The 17,623-nt window shown below is 50.1% G+C and overlaps 1 protein-coding gene across 5 annotated transcripts in view; it reads right to left on the bottom strand.

Annotated features, from left to right (window-relative positions):
* The window catches only part of LOC132207540 (utrophin-like), a 39,578-nt gene extending 28,032 nt beyond the window's left edge, over nt 1-11,546 (bottom strand). For 2 of the 5 annotated variants that reach the window (XR_009443523.1, XM_059643496.1), the window contains exon 1: nt 11,389-11,546. Coding sequence is in view for 2 of the 5 variants with exons in the window: in XM_059643495.1 (XP_059499478.1) it covers nt 4,659-4,984 (326 nt within the window). In the remaining 3 variants the exon portion in view is untranslated. Of the gene's footprint in view, nt 1-4,658; nt 5,378-11,388 lie in introns of those variants that run through there. The other 3 variants (XM_059643495.1, XM_059643494.1, XM_059643497.1) reach the window with 3 other exon arrangements.
* Between the last annotated feature and the right edge of the window lie 6,077 nt (nt 11,547-17,623).

The following is a 17,623-nucleotide window of genomic DNA, read 5'->3' as shown; positions in this document are numbered from 1 at the left end:
AATTCAAGTATCTCATGGAATTCGGAGCCCATTTTTGAAAAATACAGTGGGAAAGCCGCACCGACACAGACAGCCCCTGAACAAATATAACAGTAGTCCCACACTGTACAGTGATGGTTATGGAGCTCTCCACTGCTCTATGTTCATTTTCTACCCAGTCTTCCTGTATGTAACGTGAGGAATCTCCGACCACAGCTCATTGTTGGAACTTGTTCTGTTCATTGCCCGCAGTGAGATCCCCACCCATTGGGTTGGACACCTTCCCAACTTAACACCACTCTCCCCTATAATCTGCCCCAACGCCACCACTGCTGCGTTGTCTTATTTTATTTTCTAGTACAGTTTTCTTGGCAGGCAGGGTATGTTCATGAAAGAACCAGGTTACCAGCTCACTTTATGAAGAAAGTGCTTCCTGACATTCTCCTTTGAATGGCCTGACATGAAGATTATCTCAATGTTGGTCAGAGGTTGGTGGGAAAACCACATGACGGCTTGTGATTTGAAATAAACCTGTTACACCATAACCTGGTGTCATGTAACTTCTGACTTTCTCCACTCCAGCCCAACACTGGCACCTCCTCCTCATGGTGTACTTCATGAAGGTGGTGCCCGCTCTAACATGGGGAGAGTTGCTGCCAATTTGTGCAAAGCAAGATGCCACAAACAGCAATGTGGCAATGAGCTGAGAATCGATCACTTCACTGAGTTTAATTGATATAGAGACAGAGATTGTGAGGTGGGTCACAAATGCCCCATTAGTGAAGGAAACCTGCTGTTTTATCCTGGTCTGTGTGTATACATGATTACAGTCTCAAACACTGATGTGGTTAATTCTTAACTACGCTCTGAACTCCTCTCTCTGTTTGTGTCCGGTCAGTGGCTCAGGAAAAAAGCCACCCACCATCTTTTCAAGGGGCAATGAGGGAGGGGCAATGAATGTCGACACTGAAAATAAATGGAGTGCATCGCTTCTCAATATACATCAGAGCATCAACCCAAAACTGTAGCACAGTAATTAATGGCTGTATTTACAGGGAGAGACTCCAATAAATGGTCAGCAAGTTTGGTCATTGCTGGAACGTGTTGAGTGTTTTCCTAACTGCAATCCTCATCTTGCTATGTGCGTGAAAGTGTGAATGCTTCATTCAATTTTGCTTGAAATATTTGCTCCCATTTTTCTTCCTTCAGTTAGTGACTGCTCCTTTGGGGCTAGACACCAGACACTTCTGTATGTGGCCCCCATGTCCCTCTGATCCAGAGTGGGCCTTCCATTGTTGTGTGTCCACATGAGAAACCATGGTTTGTTTTGATCTGGAATATGTAGCTTGTTTGGGAAGTGAAAGCACATTTCAACAGAACGTCCAGACGTGTAACTGTATCTGCGCTGCACTGACTCCCTCATTTACAATAACCACACTGTGATATTGTGTTATAGCAGGAGGAAGACAGCGGCTGAGGAGGCAGCTGCAAAGACCAATGAGAATGCACCGACCGACAGTCAACTCTCTGTGAGACACCAGGTACAGAAGCAGTTTGCACTCACTCCAAAGCTTTACGCTCAGCGTTTAGTCAGTGAGACATGTTGCAATTTACAAATCCAAGACCTTTCTCCCCACCACCATCACCATTTTGAAGGTGCCCAGTGATGTGACTGTGCACAGGGACGAGGACACAGAATATGCACAGATCAGATTCTGTCCAAACTGTGAGAGAAACAGTAAGAGGGATGTTAGAGAGTGCTGCACTGTTGGAGGGTCAGGGCTGAGGGAGCGCCGCACTGTCAGAGGGTCAGAGCTGAGGGAGAGCTGCACTGTCGGAGGGTCAGAGCTGAGGGACTGCTGCACTGTCAGAGGGTCAGTGCTGAGGGAGTGCTGCACTGTCAGAGGTCAGAACCGAGGCAGTCCCATCATCTCGGAGGGTCAGTCCTGAGGGAATGCCACGCTTTCATTGGGTCAGTTCTGAGGGAGTGCTGCACTGTTGAAAGGTCAGTCCTGAGGGACTGCTGCACTGTTGAAGGTCAGGACTGAGAGAGTGCTGCACACTCGGAGGGGCAGTAATGAGGGTGCTGACCCCATTCTGAGTAAGGGTCATGGACTCAAAATGTAAGCCGCTTTCTTTTCCCAGAGCCTCTCAGACTCGCTGAGTTTTGAGCAATTTCTTTTATTGTTTCAGAATTACAGCATCTCCAGTTCTTTATTTTATTGTTCATAAGTTTGGTGTCAACTGTTTATTGTGTTGCTGCTGTGGAATCTTTCTGTGCATGATCCACAGCTGCACGTCCTACACTATAGCATTGAATACACTTCTAAAAGATGCTGGCTCTGAAGGTGTTTGGAATGTACCATTTGAGTCAAGAAGAGAACTCAAATCCAAATTTGATACACAAACTATGACACTGTAACTCAAGGGTGAGAAAGGTTAGAGACTAGAAAGTGGAGAGAGAAATGACACGCGGTATGACAGACAGATACAGGGAGAGGGGAGGTGTGGGTGGAAAAAGTTAAATTCACTGAACTGTGTATAACACTCATGAGGCTGCGCAGCAAGTTCCCCCAAATGTGCCAGCAAATTGTGAGAATATCTTCATTTCCATTCCTTTAACAGAACTCTGCAGTGTCGAAGATGCCATTTTTCAGATGGCACATTAAGCTGCACCGTCTGCCCTCTGGGAGGGTGATAAAAGACCCATGGCCATGATTTGAAAGAGAAGCAGGGAGCAGTTCTCCTCAGTGTCTGGGGCCTTCCGCTATCTCCGTCAAACAAAACAGCCATTAAAAATGTGATGTTAGTTATTCTAATACTGTTGTCGGGAGATTTGCTGTGTGCAAATTCACTGCTATACTTCCTACATTACATCAATGACTACAGTTCAATAAATGAAGCCCTTCAGTGACTTGGAGTATTTGTGATGTTCAGTCTCTGTGAACAATGAGCTTCAGTTTTCAAGGTAAGAAAGAGAAGGGTGAACCCTGATTAAACCCCTGATCCTCGACTGACTCTTATGAGGTTGTGCAATAATTTAAACCTATCCACGCCAGTAAATGGTGTGAGAACATCTCCTGTTTCAATTTCTCTGAGGGGATCATAGGATAACTTGGTGGTTACTGACCATCAGAACACAACTCGGGACACCACTAGAGTTGGGGAGACACCAGCTCCCCGGGCTGTCTTTGCTCGTGCAGTGGTAGGAGATGCTAGACACCAAAACGGAAATAAAGACCTTCTCTACGACAATATCATCTTCTCAAAGCTGCCCAGCAGAGACGGGGCTGTGCACAGGGACAAGGACACAGAACATGCAGAGACACAGGGAGAGCAAGTGCGTATTCTGTAGGTGACTCAGGATGTATTGTAACCTTAACAAGTCAAACAGTATTTTAGATTAGTTTATAATTCAAGATTATTCTAACTGTGTTCCTGGAAAAGTACAGTCCCTACAACATTGGGCTGATACTAATACACTCACTCAGAAGTGACCCTCCAGCAAAGCAGCCCTGCCTCAGAACTGACCCTGTGACAATGAGCTACTCCATCAGCAGTGAATCTGTAATCACGTGGCACTCCCTCAATTCTGAAAACATTACACTGAGGCACTCCTACAAAGGCCTCTTCGTTTTAGGGATTATTTACAGTCATCCCTGTGTTTTACAGGTTATTGAAAGGGGTCACTGTTTTCAGGTTTATTTTCACCCTCCAATCTTGCAGCACTCCCTCAATTCAGGCGTGTAGCAGTAATGTCTCCAGACTGAATCTCGAAAAGTGTTGCAAACCCTCAATTCTGATTTGCTCAAAATGAGCCACTGACTGAGTATTGGCCTTCTGACAAAAAGTCACTTATTCAGAACTGGCCTTCTGACAATGTGACACTCGTCCACATCTGACCCTCCAGCAATGAGGTACTGCCTCAGATCCGCTGACAGTAAAGCACTGCCCCCTCAGTTCTGACCCTCTGACAGAGCTGCAATACTTCAGGACTGAACTTCTAATCATCTTGTACTCCATCAACTCTGAATCCAATGCACTGAGCTACTGACTCAGTATTTACAGTCTGCTCCTAATACACCCTCAGAATTGACCCTAAGGCAATGTGACCCTGCCTCAGAACTAACTCTGTGACAATGAGGCACTTACTCAGCGCTGAATCTCTAATTGTGTAGCACTCCCTCAGTTTTTAGGCACTCCTTCCAGACTGGCACACTCTCAAGGCTGATCTGCAGCAATGAGGAATTGCCTGACAACACAGCCACGAACAACAAGGCCCTCTTTAGGACAGTGTCTGATAACGAGGCACTCACTTGGTTCTGAGCCTCTGACAATGAAGCACTTGCTCAAGTCTGACCACATTAAAATGAGGCACCCTCAAACTGATCTGAAACACCTCAGTTTCGACCTTCTGATGGCTCTGAAGTGCCTCAGTTTATATCCTCTGACCGGTCTTTTAATTCTGACACAATTACAGTGAAGGTCAGCCTCCGTGCTGACACTCCCTCTGACAGTGTTGCACACCCTGAGCATCACTGACAGTTTCAGCGTTCCCTTCATATGGACCAACTCACAATGCAGCACTCCCCTAACATTATTATTTATATTGACGATCTGACAGTACAGCCCACCTCAGTGCTGACCCTCCGACAGCGCAGCATTCCCTCATTACTCACCCTTTGATACTGTAGCCCACCTTTGGTAATGACACTCTGACAGTGTCACACTCCCTTACTATCGGCCCTTCAACAGTGCAGCACTCCCTCAATGATGACACCGTAACGATGCAGGATTCCCTCAGTCCTGGCTCTGCAACAGTCAAGCATTCAATCAACACTGACCCTCTGTTAGTGCAGTATACCCCTAATATTGATCCTGTGACAGTGCAGCACTCCCTTAATATTGGCCTTCCGACAGAGTGGCACTTTCTTGACGAAGGCACTCTGACAAAACAGTTTTCCCTCATTGCTGATGCTCTGGCAGTGCAGCATTCTGTCATCATTGGCACCTTGCCAGTGGAGCTACATGCTTCTTATTGACCCTCCACAGTGCAGCACTGCCTCTCTACTGACTCTACAACATTAATATTGATCCCCGAACGGGAGGTTCTCTTTCATACCCACCCCCACAAGGAGAAGCCCTCCCTCATCTTTCACCCTCTGACAGTGCAGCACTCCCTTAATATTAACCCGCTGCCAGTGTGGCACTCCGTTACAGTGCAGAACTCCAACAAAGTGATCATCTGAGTGTCGCGCACACACTCAATATTGACCCTCCAACAGCGTAGCCCTCCCTCAGAACTGACCGTCTGACATCGATACACTGATAGTGTCACAATTCTGTAATATCGACCCCCACTGACGCATCAGAACTCTCTCAATATTGGCCTTCGGACAGTACTGCGCTACTGATCCTTCGGCGGTGCCTCTTGATATCAATCCTCTGACATTATAGCACTCCCTCAGTACTAACTCTCTGAACGTGCAGCACTCTGTCAGGTCTGATTCTGCGCTATTTCAGCACTCCCACGTCATTAACCCTCTGACAGTGCAGCACTCCATTCATATTATATTGTATTTATCAACCCTCCAACAGTGCACTATTTCCTTAATATTGGACCTCTGTTTGGACAAGCTGACAGCATCTCATGTTCTTTATCGACAGAGAGTCAGTTCTGTGGTAGTACCTCATTGTAATGGGTCAGAGTGGGTCTAATCAGTCCAACCCCAAACCTAACCGTGGCTTCAGGCCTAAGGCTAGCCTCAGGCCTAACACTCACCCTCAACCTAAGCAGAAGCCTCAGCCCCAAACCTAAATGTGGTCTGAGCTCTAACCCTAACCATAGACTCAGCCCTAAGCCTAACCTCAGCCTTAACCCAAAACCTCTCCCGAGCCCTACCCCGAACTCCAAACTGAACCTCATTAGTAACCCTAACACAAGTCTCATCCCTCACCCTAACTCCACCCTCATCCAAAACCTCGTCCAATCCTCACACCTAACCCTAGCCTTGGTCCTAACCCAAACCCTAACCCTCGCCACCCTCTCACGCTAACCCTCATTGTTAATTAGTGAGTACTGAGGTATAGCAGCACTGTCAGAGCATCAGAATAGTGGGAGTGAACTATTGTCAGACTGTCAATACTGAGGCAGTGTCTCATTATAGAAGGGTCAGAATTGAAGCACTGCCACGCTAACAGAGACTCAGTACTGAGGTACGGCAACAGCGTCATCGAATCTGAACTGTGGGTGTGCATTATTGTCAGAGGGTCATGATCTGAGGCAGTGTCTCCTTGTGAGAGGGTCAGTACTGACAGAGAGCCTTCCTTGCCTGACGGTCAGTACTGAGGCACTGCTTCTTGTCAGGGGGTCTGGAGGGATAGTGTCTCATTGTTGGTCAGTCCAGTGTGAGGCAGTAGCTCATTGGTGGAGGGTCAGTCCTCAGGGTGGGCGGATGATGTGGAGGTGCTGGTGTTGGACTTGGGCGGACAAGGCTGAGTATTGACACTCTGCTACAAATGCACTCTCTCGTTCTGACCCTCTGATAAAGGCAAACTCCCTAATTGCTGACACTCTGCCAAGTAGGCACTGGCTCAAACAGACCCTCTGACAATAGGCCACTGACCCTCTGATAGAGCTGCAGTACCTCAGTGAGGCAGTGGCACTCCTTGAATTCTGATCCCATTACAATCAGGCACTGAGTCAGTACTGACGCTCTGCCAAAGAGGTACTGCCTGAAAACTGACCCAATGACAATGAGGCACTCCATCAGGACTTACCTCTGACAGTGCTAGATTACCTCTGTACTGACCTTCTAAAATGGGTGGCACTCCTTCAATTCTGACCCCCTTACAACATAGCCCTGCTACAGCCCGACCCTCTGACAACAGGGCATTCTCTGAAGCCTGATCCCCTCAAGATGAGGTCATACTTCGGTATTAACACTGACAAAGAGTCACTTCCTCTATATTGACCCTCTCATCGTGCGGCACACCCTCAGTTCTGATCTTACGACAATGGGGCACTTTTGACCAGCTGACAATGGTGCTCTCCCTCAGTTCTGACACCTCCACAGTTCTGCACGACCTCTGTACTGACTCTCAGTACTGACCCTATTCTGATCCATTACAATGAGGCGCTGCCTCACTTGTGGTTGTATAACAATGGTGCACTCCATCCATTCTGCGCCGCACACAGTGCTGTAATACTTCCGTACTGCCCTGTAATTGTGTGGCACTCCCTTAATTTTGACCCCCTTACACTGAGGCTGTGCCTCAGTATTCACCTCTGAAAATAATGCACTCCTACAGATCTGGCCCTCTGATGCTACTGCAATAACTTAGATTTATCGGCTCGTCACGTGGTTAGCTTCAATGCTGATGCCATTACATGGAGGCAGTTTCTCAGAACTGACCTTCTCACAATGGCACTCCCTTCGGACTGTCAGATACAGCCACACTACCTCCGTTTTGACCCTCTCATCACGTGGCAGTCCCTCAATTCTGAACTCCTCACAATGAGTCGCTAACTCAGTATTGACCCTCTGACAAAGAGGCACTCCCTTAGGGCTGACCTTGCACCAATCAGATACTGCCTCACACCAAACCCTCTCGAATAATGAGGCACTGCTTCAGTACAGACCCTCTGACAAAGACGCACTGCCTCAGAACTGACTCTCCAGCTATGGCAACCGGCCACAAAACGGACCTGCTGACAATGAGGCACTTCCCACCATCTCCAATCATGTGGCATATCTCTAATCCTGTGGCCCTCTCTCAGTTCTGTCACCATTGCATTGAGGCATTCCCTCTTCGTTGATCCTCTGAACTCCCTCAAGACTGACCATCCACCGTTGGTGCACTACCTCAGATCTGACCCACTGACAGTCCTACAATCTGTCACCATTCCATGTGGCATTCCAGCAATTCTGACCCCATTTCAATGAGACGCTGTTTCAGATGGTCACTCTGAAAACGAAGCGCATTCTCAGGACTAAATCTCTGAAACTAAAGCACTTCCTCAGTACTAACTCTCTGGCAGGCAAATATTGGGGGTTAGATTAGAGCTGAGGTTAGACTTGGAGCTTAGGCGAGGGTTGGGGTTGAGGCTAAGCGTTAATTGGGGCTGTGTGTTACGGTTCATTTTAGGGCTGAAGCCATAGCTAGTGGTAGGGCTGAGGCTCACTTTAGGGCTGAGACTAGATGTTCGGTCTGAGGATCAGCATTAGGGCTGAGGGTAGGGAGGGTTTACGCTGAGGATAGGGTTAGGGTTAGGGTTAATGCTGAGGTGAGGGTTAGCCCGAGGCGAGCGTTTGTATGGGTTTAGGGCTGAGCCTGGGTTTAGAGTCAGGGTTCGGGCAAAGAGTCGCTGCCTCAGAACTGACCTGCTGACAATTAGCCAGTGCATTAGGTACTGATGAGCTAATAAAAAGGCCCACTCTCAGCACTGACACTGCAGCAATGAAGTCTTGTCTCACAACTAACTCACAAAGGGCTCATAATTGAGGAAGTGCCGAATGATGAAAGGGTGCGGACTGAGGTGTTGTATAACTGTCAGAGGGTCAGAACTGAGGTATTGCGTCATTATCAGATGGTCAATTCTGCAGCAGTGGCCCACTGTAATAGGGTCAGAAAGGTCATACTGAGGTCTTGCAAGATAGGGTCAGAACTGTTGGAGTGATTCATTATCAGAGGGTAGGCACTGAGGCATTGAAGCATTGACAGAGGGTCAACACACTGTCTGTATTGAACATGTGGCAATAATGTTCTGACTCCATAACATCAAGGCACTGCCTCAAAACTGACCCTTAAGACTGACCCTCGCACAGTGCTGCATTGCCTCAGTCGTGATGCTGCATTCGTGTGGTACTAGCAGTTCCAACCCCATGAATAGGATGGGCTGAAGGGTAAAATTTCTTGATATTTGAGAAATGGTTGACTTTGAATGAGTCCTGTCAGCATTCCTGTTTTACAGTTAATTTTATTTCTGTAACTGGTTTTTTTCTTTGCCAAGTTGTTTGTTACACCAGAGCAGAGGGAGCATTTTGTTCCTCGGCACTGGACGTCATCTCGGAACGAGACCGCGAACGGTGCCAGGAACAACCTCAGCCTCCAGGCCAGCCATTGATCGAGGGGTCCCTCACGGCCACAAGAACATGAGGCTTATTCTTTTTTACTCTCTACTTGTTACTCTTTTTAATTACTCTTTCTCCATCTTTTATTTCCTCAATAAATGTTCATCTTTCAGAAAATTGGCAAGCATTCCTTTAACTGCACTTGATAGAATCACAAAAGAACCACTTCGATGCATGCTGTCATCAAAAACACACCATTATTATGAGGCACTGCCTCAGCATTGATCCTCTGACAATATCGCACTCCCACAGATTTGACCCTTTGACAACGAAGCAAGGCCTCAGTATTGAAGCTCTGACAATGCTTCAATCCCTCAGTTCTGACCATCTGACAAGGAGGCACCTTTATTTCTGACCCTCTCACAGTAGCAATATCTCAGGACTGACCTTCTATTTGTATGGCACTGCCTCACCTTAGAATGAGGTGCTGCCTCAGTCTTGACCTTCTGACAATAATGCACTCCCACAGTTCGGACCCTCTCATATTGCTGCATTTCCTCAATACTGACACTAAAAATGTGTGGCAGATCTTTAGTGCTGATCCTTTTACAAGGAAGCATTGTCTCAGTATTGACCACCTGACAATGATGAACTCTCACAGGGGTCAGGACTGAACCCCTGTCAATGAGGCACTTCTTCAGTGCCCGCACTCATTATTCGCCTTCTGACAAAGCTTCAATACCTCAGTACTGACCCTCTCACAGGGCCGATCTTCTGTCAAATCTAGAGAATTAATACAGAGGTGGTGTTTCTTATTCGAGGGTCTGCCTGAACTCTTGGTTTAAGTGTTCAATAAATTGTGACAACCTGAAAGAAGTAATTCTTCCCTGAATTAATAGGCAACCAATTTGAAAATGTGGCCTCTGGTCGTAAAATCTTTCACAAATGGGAGTAATCTCTATGGATATACACTATCAAGCCTCTTAAGAATCTTAAATGTCGAAAAAATAAGTTTTTTTATAATCTTATAAACTCCAATGAATGTAGCCCAACTTTCCTAAGCATAGCAATTCCCTACGCCATTTCCGAAATCAACCCAGTCAACATGAGGTGTTCGGCCTCCGCAGCACTCGCTCTGTGGCCATACATGACTTGTAAAGTTACCATCCTGCTGCTACGACTCTACTTCTATTTACGATGCAGTCCTCTGTCCATCCGAACATACTATCCTTGAACACACGGACTCTTTTCTTTTGAGACACCTTATGAGCTGAACCTTATCAAATGCTTTGTTGAAATCTCAATGTACTACATCAACTGGTGGTCCTTCATCAGTAATGTTTGTTTCCTTCTCAAAGCACTGTAGCAAGTTTGTCAAGTATTATTTCCCCTTTATGAAAGGATGTTAACTCTGTAGGATGTTATAGCACACTCAATACCCTGTTATTTCATCTTTCATTGCCGGCATGAACATCTACCCAGGTTGACCTAAATTGGCAATACTTGCTTACTATTTTGTCGAAGGATCTTTGTAATAATGGTGTTATGTTCACAATCTTACAATCTAAGGATTCTTGGGAGATTATCATCAGTGCCTCCATTGTATCCGTAGCTGCGTTGTTCAACATGAGAGGATACAGCGCATCATACCCCTTGGATATTTTCTGTCCTGATTGGAGTTATGTTTGGAATTCTGTGCAGTGACATTCACTTTTAACAGTTTGCTAAATACTACCAGGAACAGAAATTGTGATCCAGCTGCAACTAAAGCTTTCAGCACAGAAGGAAGTGTTTCAATTCATTATGAACCTATTAACTCCTGAAAAGGGCAATACAATTTGCCTCAGTCCGTAAATGTTCTTTCTCCAACATCCTGAGATGCATTATCTGTATTTCTTCAAATTTACCACAGATTCTGTTTCAATCACCCTTTCAGCAATACGCATGACAACAAATCGGCATTTTTAGTCCCCCTGTAGCCTCCGTTGCACATGTGCATTGTTAGATGATTATTTATTTGGGTGCCTGCTTTTTTGCTCGAATGGATAAAGGTAAATTTCTGTTCTTTTGTCATCAGAACTATTGCCTCCTCACTCTCATCTTCCTTGTTTTATCCCTCTGCTGGAATATTTAATTTGTTGACATATCTGAAATATGTTGTTGAATGGATCGGGTTTTGTAACATTGCATTCCCCATAGACCATCTACCGATGCTGTTGCTTGTTCTAACAGTTATTATCTCGCAGAGTGGAAAATGCAGTTTGAAAGCAATGGAACGTTATCGATGAAGAAGTTGATGCATAAATTGCTGCGATCTTCTAAACTACAAACTCACCTTCAATTCTTTCTCGGTCAGAGCATTATGCCGGCGCAAATGAATCGTGTTCTCAATGGGACTTCCAAAACCATGGAATTGAATTTGCACATTGATTTCTTCTTCCCTCTTCAGAAATGCAAAGTAGTATCGTAATGAAGCTTCCAAGGCGATGATTGTGTCCTTCAATGAACGGAAAAGTGACTCTTAGATTCATGGAAATATTTCAGTACTTCTGTAGACATGAAAGGCAAACATTCTCCCTGCATATGACCCAATCTCATTTTATCGTATCTTTCTGATTTTACACGCCATGGGATAATCATTGCAGTGTAACAGAAATGTTGATCATGGAAATTTATCACTGTTTTCATAAATAATGGCATATTTTCAACATCTTGCAATTGTATGAAGGCTCAGTCTCATCACACCTCGCCTGCTGCACAAAGACATTCTTACACTGCTTTCAATGTTAGGGCTCAAACAAAACACAATCATGACACAAATGCATCAACACACTACTTGCAGTAGGATCTGATATCCTTGCCAGGCACTGGAGGGGTTGCGGAGACTGGTGAGTGGATAAAGTCGTTCCTCTGTTCAAGCAGGAAAACAGGGACCTTCCAAGAAACTACAGACTGGTGAGTGTCTCATGTCTCAAAAGTATGGGCTAATAAGGGACAGCCAGCATGGCATTATACGGGGCAGGTTATGTCTTACCAAGTCAGTTGAAGTTTTCAAGGAGGTGACAAGGGTGATCAATTCGGGTAGAACAGTTGATAACATATGCATGGATTTTACGAAAGTTTTCAACAAGGTTCCTCATGGTATGCTCATCCAGAAGATTAGGATCCATGAGATCCATGGTGACTTGGCCTGCCCATATAAGGCAGACGGTTGCGGTGGAAGGCTAACAAAGATAACACAGTGTAGGGCTGGAGGAACACAGCAGGCCAGGCAGCATCAAAAATGTCAGCTTTCCTGTTCCTCTGATGCTGCCTGACCTGCTGCGTTCCTCCAGCTCCACACTTGGTGAACTCTGATTCCAGCATCTACAGTTCTTGCCGTCTCAGTGGTGGAAAGCTTTTTTTCTGGCTACAGCTCAGTGACGAGTGGTGTTCCGCATCTATGTGACTTCTGCTGTTTGTGATATATGTAAATGACTTGGTGGCAAATGTAGACGGGGGATTAGTAAGTTTGCAGATGATATAAGGACCAATGGACTTGTGGACAGCATGGAAGGTTGTCAAAGGACACAGCAAGATACAGACCAATTGCAAACTCGAGCGGAGAAGTGGCCGATGGAATTTAATCTGGGCAGGCATGAGGTGTTGCATTTTAGGAGACCAAGTGTTAAGGAAAGGGATACACAGTTAATGGCAGGACCCCAAACAGCAGTGAAGTCCAGAGGGATCTTGGGGTCCTAGACCATAACTCCCTGACAGTAGCCACACAAGTAGATAGGGTGGTCAAAAAGGCATATCGCATGCTTGCCTTTATGCTGAGGGAAACTCAGTGCAAGAGTCAGGATGTCACATTGCAGCTTTACAAGACTTTGTTGAGACCACACAGAGTATTGCATTCAATTCTGGCCGCCACATTACACTAAGGATGTGCAGGCTTTGGACAGGGTGCAGAAGAGATTTACCAGCATGCGGACTGGAATAGAGGGTATGAACGAGAAGGAGGAGCTGGAAAAACTCTTCGTTTTCTCTAGAGCAGCAGAAGCTGAGGGCAGGCTTGATAGAAGTCTATAAAATTAGGAGATACATAAATACAGCTAACGGTCAGAAAATTTCTCCCCCGGAGTTGAAGTGTCCACTATTAGGGGGCATGCATTTACGCTGAGGGGAGGAGGGGGGGGGGGGGGGGGGGAGTTCAAACGAGATGTGAGGGGCAAATATTTCACACTAAGCATGTTAAAAGTGTGGAATACATTGCCCGGGGTGGTAGTGGATGCAGATACGATGAAAGCATTTAAAAGGGTCTTTTAGTTAAGTGCACAAATATGCAAGGAATGGAGGACTATGGATCAAGGACAGGCAGAAGGGATTATTTCATTTGTTGTCATGTTTGGCCCAACATGGTGGGCCAAAGGGCACATTCCTGTTGCTGTAGTGTTCCAAGTTTTATGCTCATTTGTATCATGATTGCAAAAAGTAGGATTGGGAAGAATTTTTGAGAAGCGTTTGAGAACATTATTTCATGTAAGGACAAACGGGATAAGGATCAGGTGACACAGCACTAACAGATTTTGGAGCCCATGATGAATCATAGGGACCTCACAAGCACCAATGATCAGAGGGATCTCAGGATCTTGATGTGTATGCCTGTTGATCCCCCAATGTAATGGACGAGGTCGTTGAAGTGGTTTGGAAGGCACATTGGATACTTGTCTTTATTAGACTTAATATTAAGTGGTAGAGTTTCAGAATAGGCAGGGTATGTAAATGTTGGTTAGACCCAACATTAAGTCAACGATGAGAAAATCCAGTGACACTTGGACAACGATCAGGCTTGGCCTGATAAAGGATAAGTTACATTGGCACCATACAAGTGCTAAGCAGCAATCAGCTCCAACAAGAGAGAATATGACCATATCCAAAAACTTCCACGTCCTTACACTCACATCATCCTTACATTTATTTTTTTTTCAAATGTGCAAGTGCTATGCAAGCCATGCAAGGCCACGGGCCAGGTGTTGGAAATCAGGTTAGAACAATTCAGTGCTTGTCTTTGACTGTCACAGAATCCGTGAGCTTAAGAATGTATATCTCCTGTATTGTAGACTACTGAGGTGCTTGGCTATCCACTAAACCAAGGTTAACACTGATCTAAAACTAAACGGGGTCAGTTATATAACCAGCAGTAGCCAGGTCCATGGTACAAACCACCCTGCTGTGGGACAGGGTCAGGCAAATCCAAGTGAGCGAGCGTGGTTGGAGACTCATTCATTGGGGGCATAGATTCTGTCGCCATATTTGAGACACCAGGGCTGTGTGTTGCTTCCCTGGTGCCAAGGTCAAGGACATGTCTGAGTGGATGCAACAAATTCTTAAGGTGGAGGGTGAGCAGCCAAAGGCCACCGTGCACGTTGGTCCCAATGACCTAGGCAGAAAGAGGGAAGACATCCTGCGGACTATGGACAAGGAGTTAGCAAAGAGGCTGAAAGGCAGGACCCAGAGGGTAACAACTTATGGGTTGCCACGAGTGCCGCATGTTAGAGAGTTGTCATAGAAAGATAGGTGAGACGAATGCATGGTTAACGAGCTGGCACAGGGGGCAGGGTTTCCGGCTCATGGATAATTGAGACCGTTTCTGAGCAAGGGGTGACCCGTGCAAGAGGGATGGGAGGCAAGATGCTGTGAGTGGGACAGGACAGAGGGGACAAGTCGTTGTGAGCGGGTTACGACGGAGGGGACAAGTGCCTGTGAGCAGATCAGGAAGGAGGGGCAAGTCGCTGTCAGCGGGACTGGGCTGCGGGGAGCCAGCCGCAGTGAGCGCAACAGGACTGCAGGGGGCAAGTCGCTGTGAGCGGGTCAGGGCTGCGGGGGCAAAGTCGCTGTGAGCGCGACAGGACTGCAGGGGGCAAGTCGCTGTCAGCGGGACAGGGCTGCGGGGGCAAGTCGCTGTCAGCGGGTCATGGATTCGGGGGCAAATCGCTGTGAGCGGGACAGGGGTGCGGGGGCAAATCCCTGTGGGTGGGACAGGACCAAAGGGGCAAGTCGCTGTCAGCGGGACAGGGCGGCAGGGGCCAGTCGCTGTCAGCGGGACAGGGCGGCAGGGGCCAGTCGCTGTCAGCGGGACAGGGCTGAGGGGACAAGTCACTGTGAGCGGGTCAGGACTGGGGGGGCAAATCGCTGTGAGCGGGTCAGGACTGGGGGGGCAAATCGCTGTGAGCGGGTCAGGACTGGGGGGGCAAATCGCTGTGAGCGGGTCAGGACTGGGGGGGCAAATCGCTGTGAGCGGGTCAGGGCTGGGGGGGCAAATCGCTGTGAGCGGGTCAGGGCTGCAGGGGCGGGGGGTGGGGAGTCCCTGTGAGCGCGACAGGGCTGCGGGGGGCAAGTCCCTGTGAGCGCGACAGGGCTGCGGGGGGCAAGTCCCTGTGAGCGCGACAGGGCTGCGGGGGGCAAGTCCCTGTGAGCGCGACAGGGCTGCGGGGGGCAAGTCCCTGTGAGCGCGACAGGGCTGCGGGGGGCAAGTCCCTGTGAGCGCGACAGGGCTGCGGGGGGCAAGTCCCTGTGAGCGCGACAGGGCTGCGGGGGGCAAGTCCCTGTGAGCGCGACAGGGCTGCGGGGGGCAAGTCCCTGTGAGCGCGACAGGGCTGCGGGGGGCAAGTCCCTGTGAGCGCGACAGGGCTGCGGGGGGCAAGTCCCTGTGAGCGCGACAGGGCTGCGGGGGGCAAGTCCCTGTGAGCGCGACAGGGCTGCGGGGGGCAAGTCCCTGTGAGCGCGACAGGGCTGCGGGGGGCAAGTCCCTGTGAGCGCGACAGGGCTGCGGGGGGCAAGTCCCTGTGAGCGCGACAGGGCTGCGGGGGGCAAGTCCCTGTGAGCGCGACAGGGCTGCGGGGGGCAAGTCCCTGTGAGCGCGACAGGGCTGCGGGGGGCAAGTCCCTGTGAGCGCGACAGGGCTGCGGGGGGCAAGTCCCTGTGAGCGCGACAGGGCTGCGGGGGGCAAGTCCCTGTGAGCGCGACAGGGCTGCGGGGGGCAAGTCCCTGTGAGCGCGACAGGGCTGCGGGGGGCAAGTCCCTGTGAGCGCGACAGGGCTGCGGGGGGCAAGTCCCTGTGAGCGCGACAGGGCTGCGGGGGGCAAGTCCCTGTGAGCGCGACAGGGCTGCGGGGGGCAAGTCCCTGTGAGCGCGACAGGGCTGCGGGGGGCAAGTCCCTGTGAGCGCGACAGGGCTGCGGGGGGCAAGTCCCTGTGAGCGCGACAGGGCTGCGGGGGGCAAGTCCCTGTGAGCGCGACAGGGCTGCGGGGGGCAAGTCCCTGTGAGCGCGACAGGGCTGCGGGGGGCAAGTCCCTGTGAGCGCGACAGGGCTGCGGGGGGCAAGTCCCTGTGAGCGCGACAGGGCTGCGGGGGGCAAGTCCCTGTGAGCGCGACAGGGCTGCGGGGGGCAAGTCCCTGTGAGCGCGACAGGGCTGCGGGGGGCAAGTCCCTGTGAGCGCGACAGGGCTGCGGGGGGCAAGTCCCTGTGAGCGCGACAGGGCTGCGGGGGGCAAGTCCCTGTGAGCGCGACAGGGCTGCGGGGGGCAAGTCCCTGTGAGCGCGACAGGGCTGCGGGGGGCAAGTCCCTGTGAGCGCGACAGGGCTGCGGGGGGCAAGTCCCTGTGAGCGCGACAGGGCTGCGGGGGGCAAGTCCCTGTGAGCGCGACAGGGCTGCGGGGGGCAAGTCCCTGTGAGCGCGACAGGGCTGCGGGGGGCAAGTCCCTGTGAGCGCGACAGGGCTGCGGGGGGCAAGTCCCTGTGAGCGCGACAGGGCTGCGGGGAACAGTCCCTGTCAGCGGGTCAGGGCTGGGGTGGCAAATCGCTGTCAGCGCGTCAGGGCTGCGGGGGATAGTCACTGTGAGCGAGACAGGGCTGCGGGGGACAGTCCCTGTGAGCGGGTCAGGGCTGCGGGGGACAGTCCCTGTGACCGGGTCAGGGCTGCGGGGGGCAAGTCGCTCTGAGCGGGTCAGGGCTGCGGGGGGCAAGTCGCTGTGAGCGGGTCAGCGCTGCGGGGGGCAAGTCGCTGTGAGCGACAAAGGACTGCGGGGGTCAGTCGCTGTCAGCGCGACAGGGCGGCAGGGGGCAAGTCCCCGTGAGAGTGACAGGGCTGCAGGGGGCACGTCCCGGTGAGCGCGACAGGGCTGCGAGGGACAGTCCCTGGAAGGGGGTCAGGGCTGCGGGGGGCAGTACCTGTAAGGGGGTCAGGGCTGCGGGGGACAGTCCCTTTGAGCGGGTCAGGGCTGCGGTGGCAAATACCTGTCAGGGGGTCAGGGCTGCGGGTGACAGTCCCTGTGAGCAGGACAGGGCTGCGGGGAAAAATCGCTGTCAGCGGGTCAGGGCTGCGGGGGACAGTCCCTGTCAGCAGGTCAGGGCTGCGGTGGCAAAACGCTGTCAGCGGGACAGGGCTGCGGGGGCCAGTCACTGTGAGCGAGACAGGGCTGCGGGGGACAGTCCCTGTGAGCGCGACAGGGGGGCAGGGGGCCAGTCCGTGTGAGCGCGACAGTCCTGCAGGGGGCCAGTCGCTGTAGGGTGGGGGGAGAGGAGGAGGA

Source organism: Stegostoma tigrinum, assembly GCF_030684315.1.
Source record: "Stegostoma tigrinum isolate sSteTig4 chromosome 24 unlocalized genomic scaffold, sSteTig4.hap1 SUPER_24_unloc_2, whole genome shotgun sequence".
Taxonomy (NCBI): Eukaryota; Metazoa; Chordata; class Chondrichthyes; order Orectolobiformes; family Stegostomatidae; genus Stegostoma; species Stegostoma tigrinum.
This window is presented reverse-complemented; position numbering and strand designations above follow the sequence as displayed.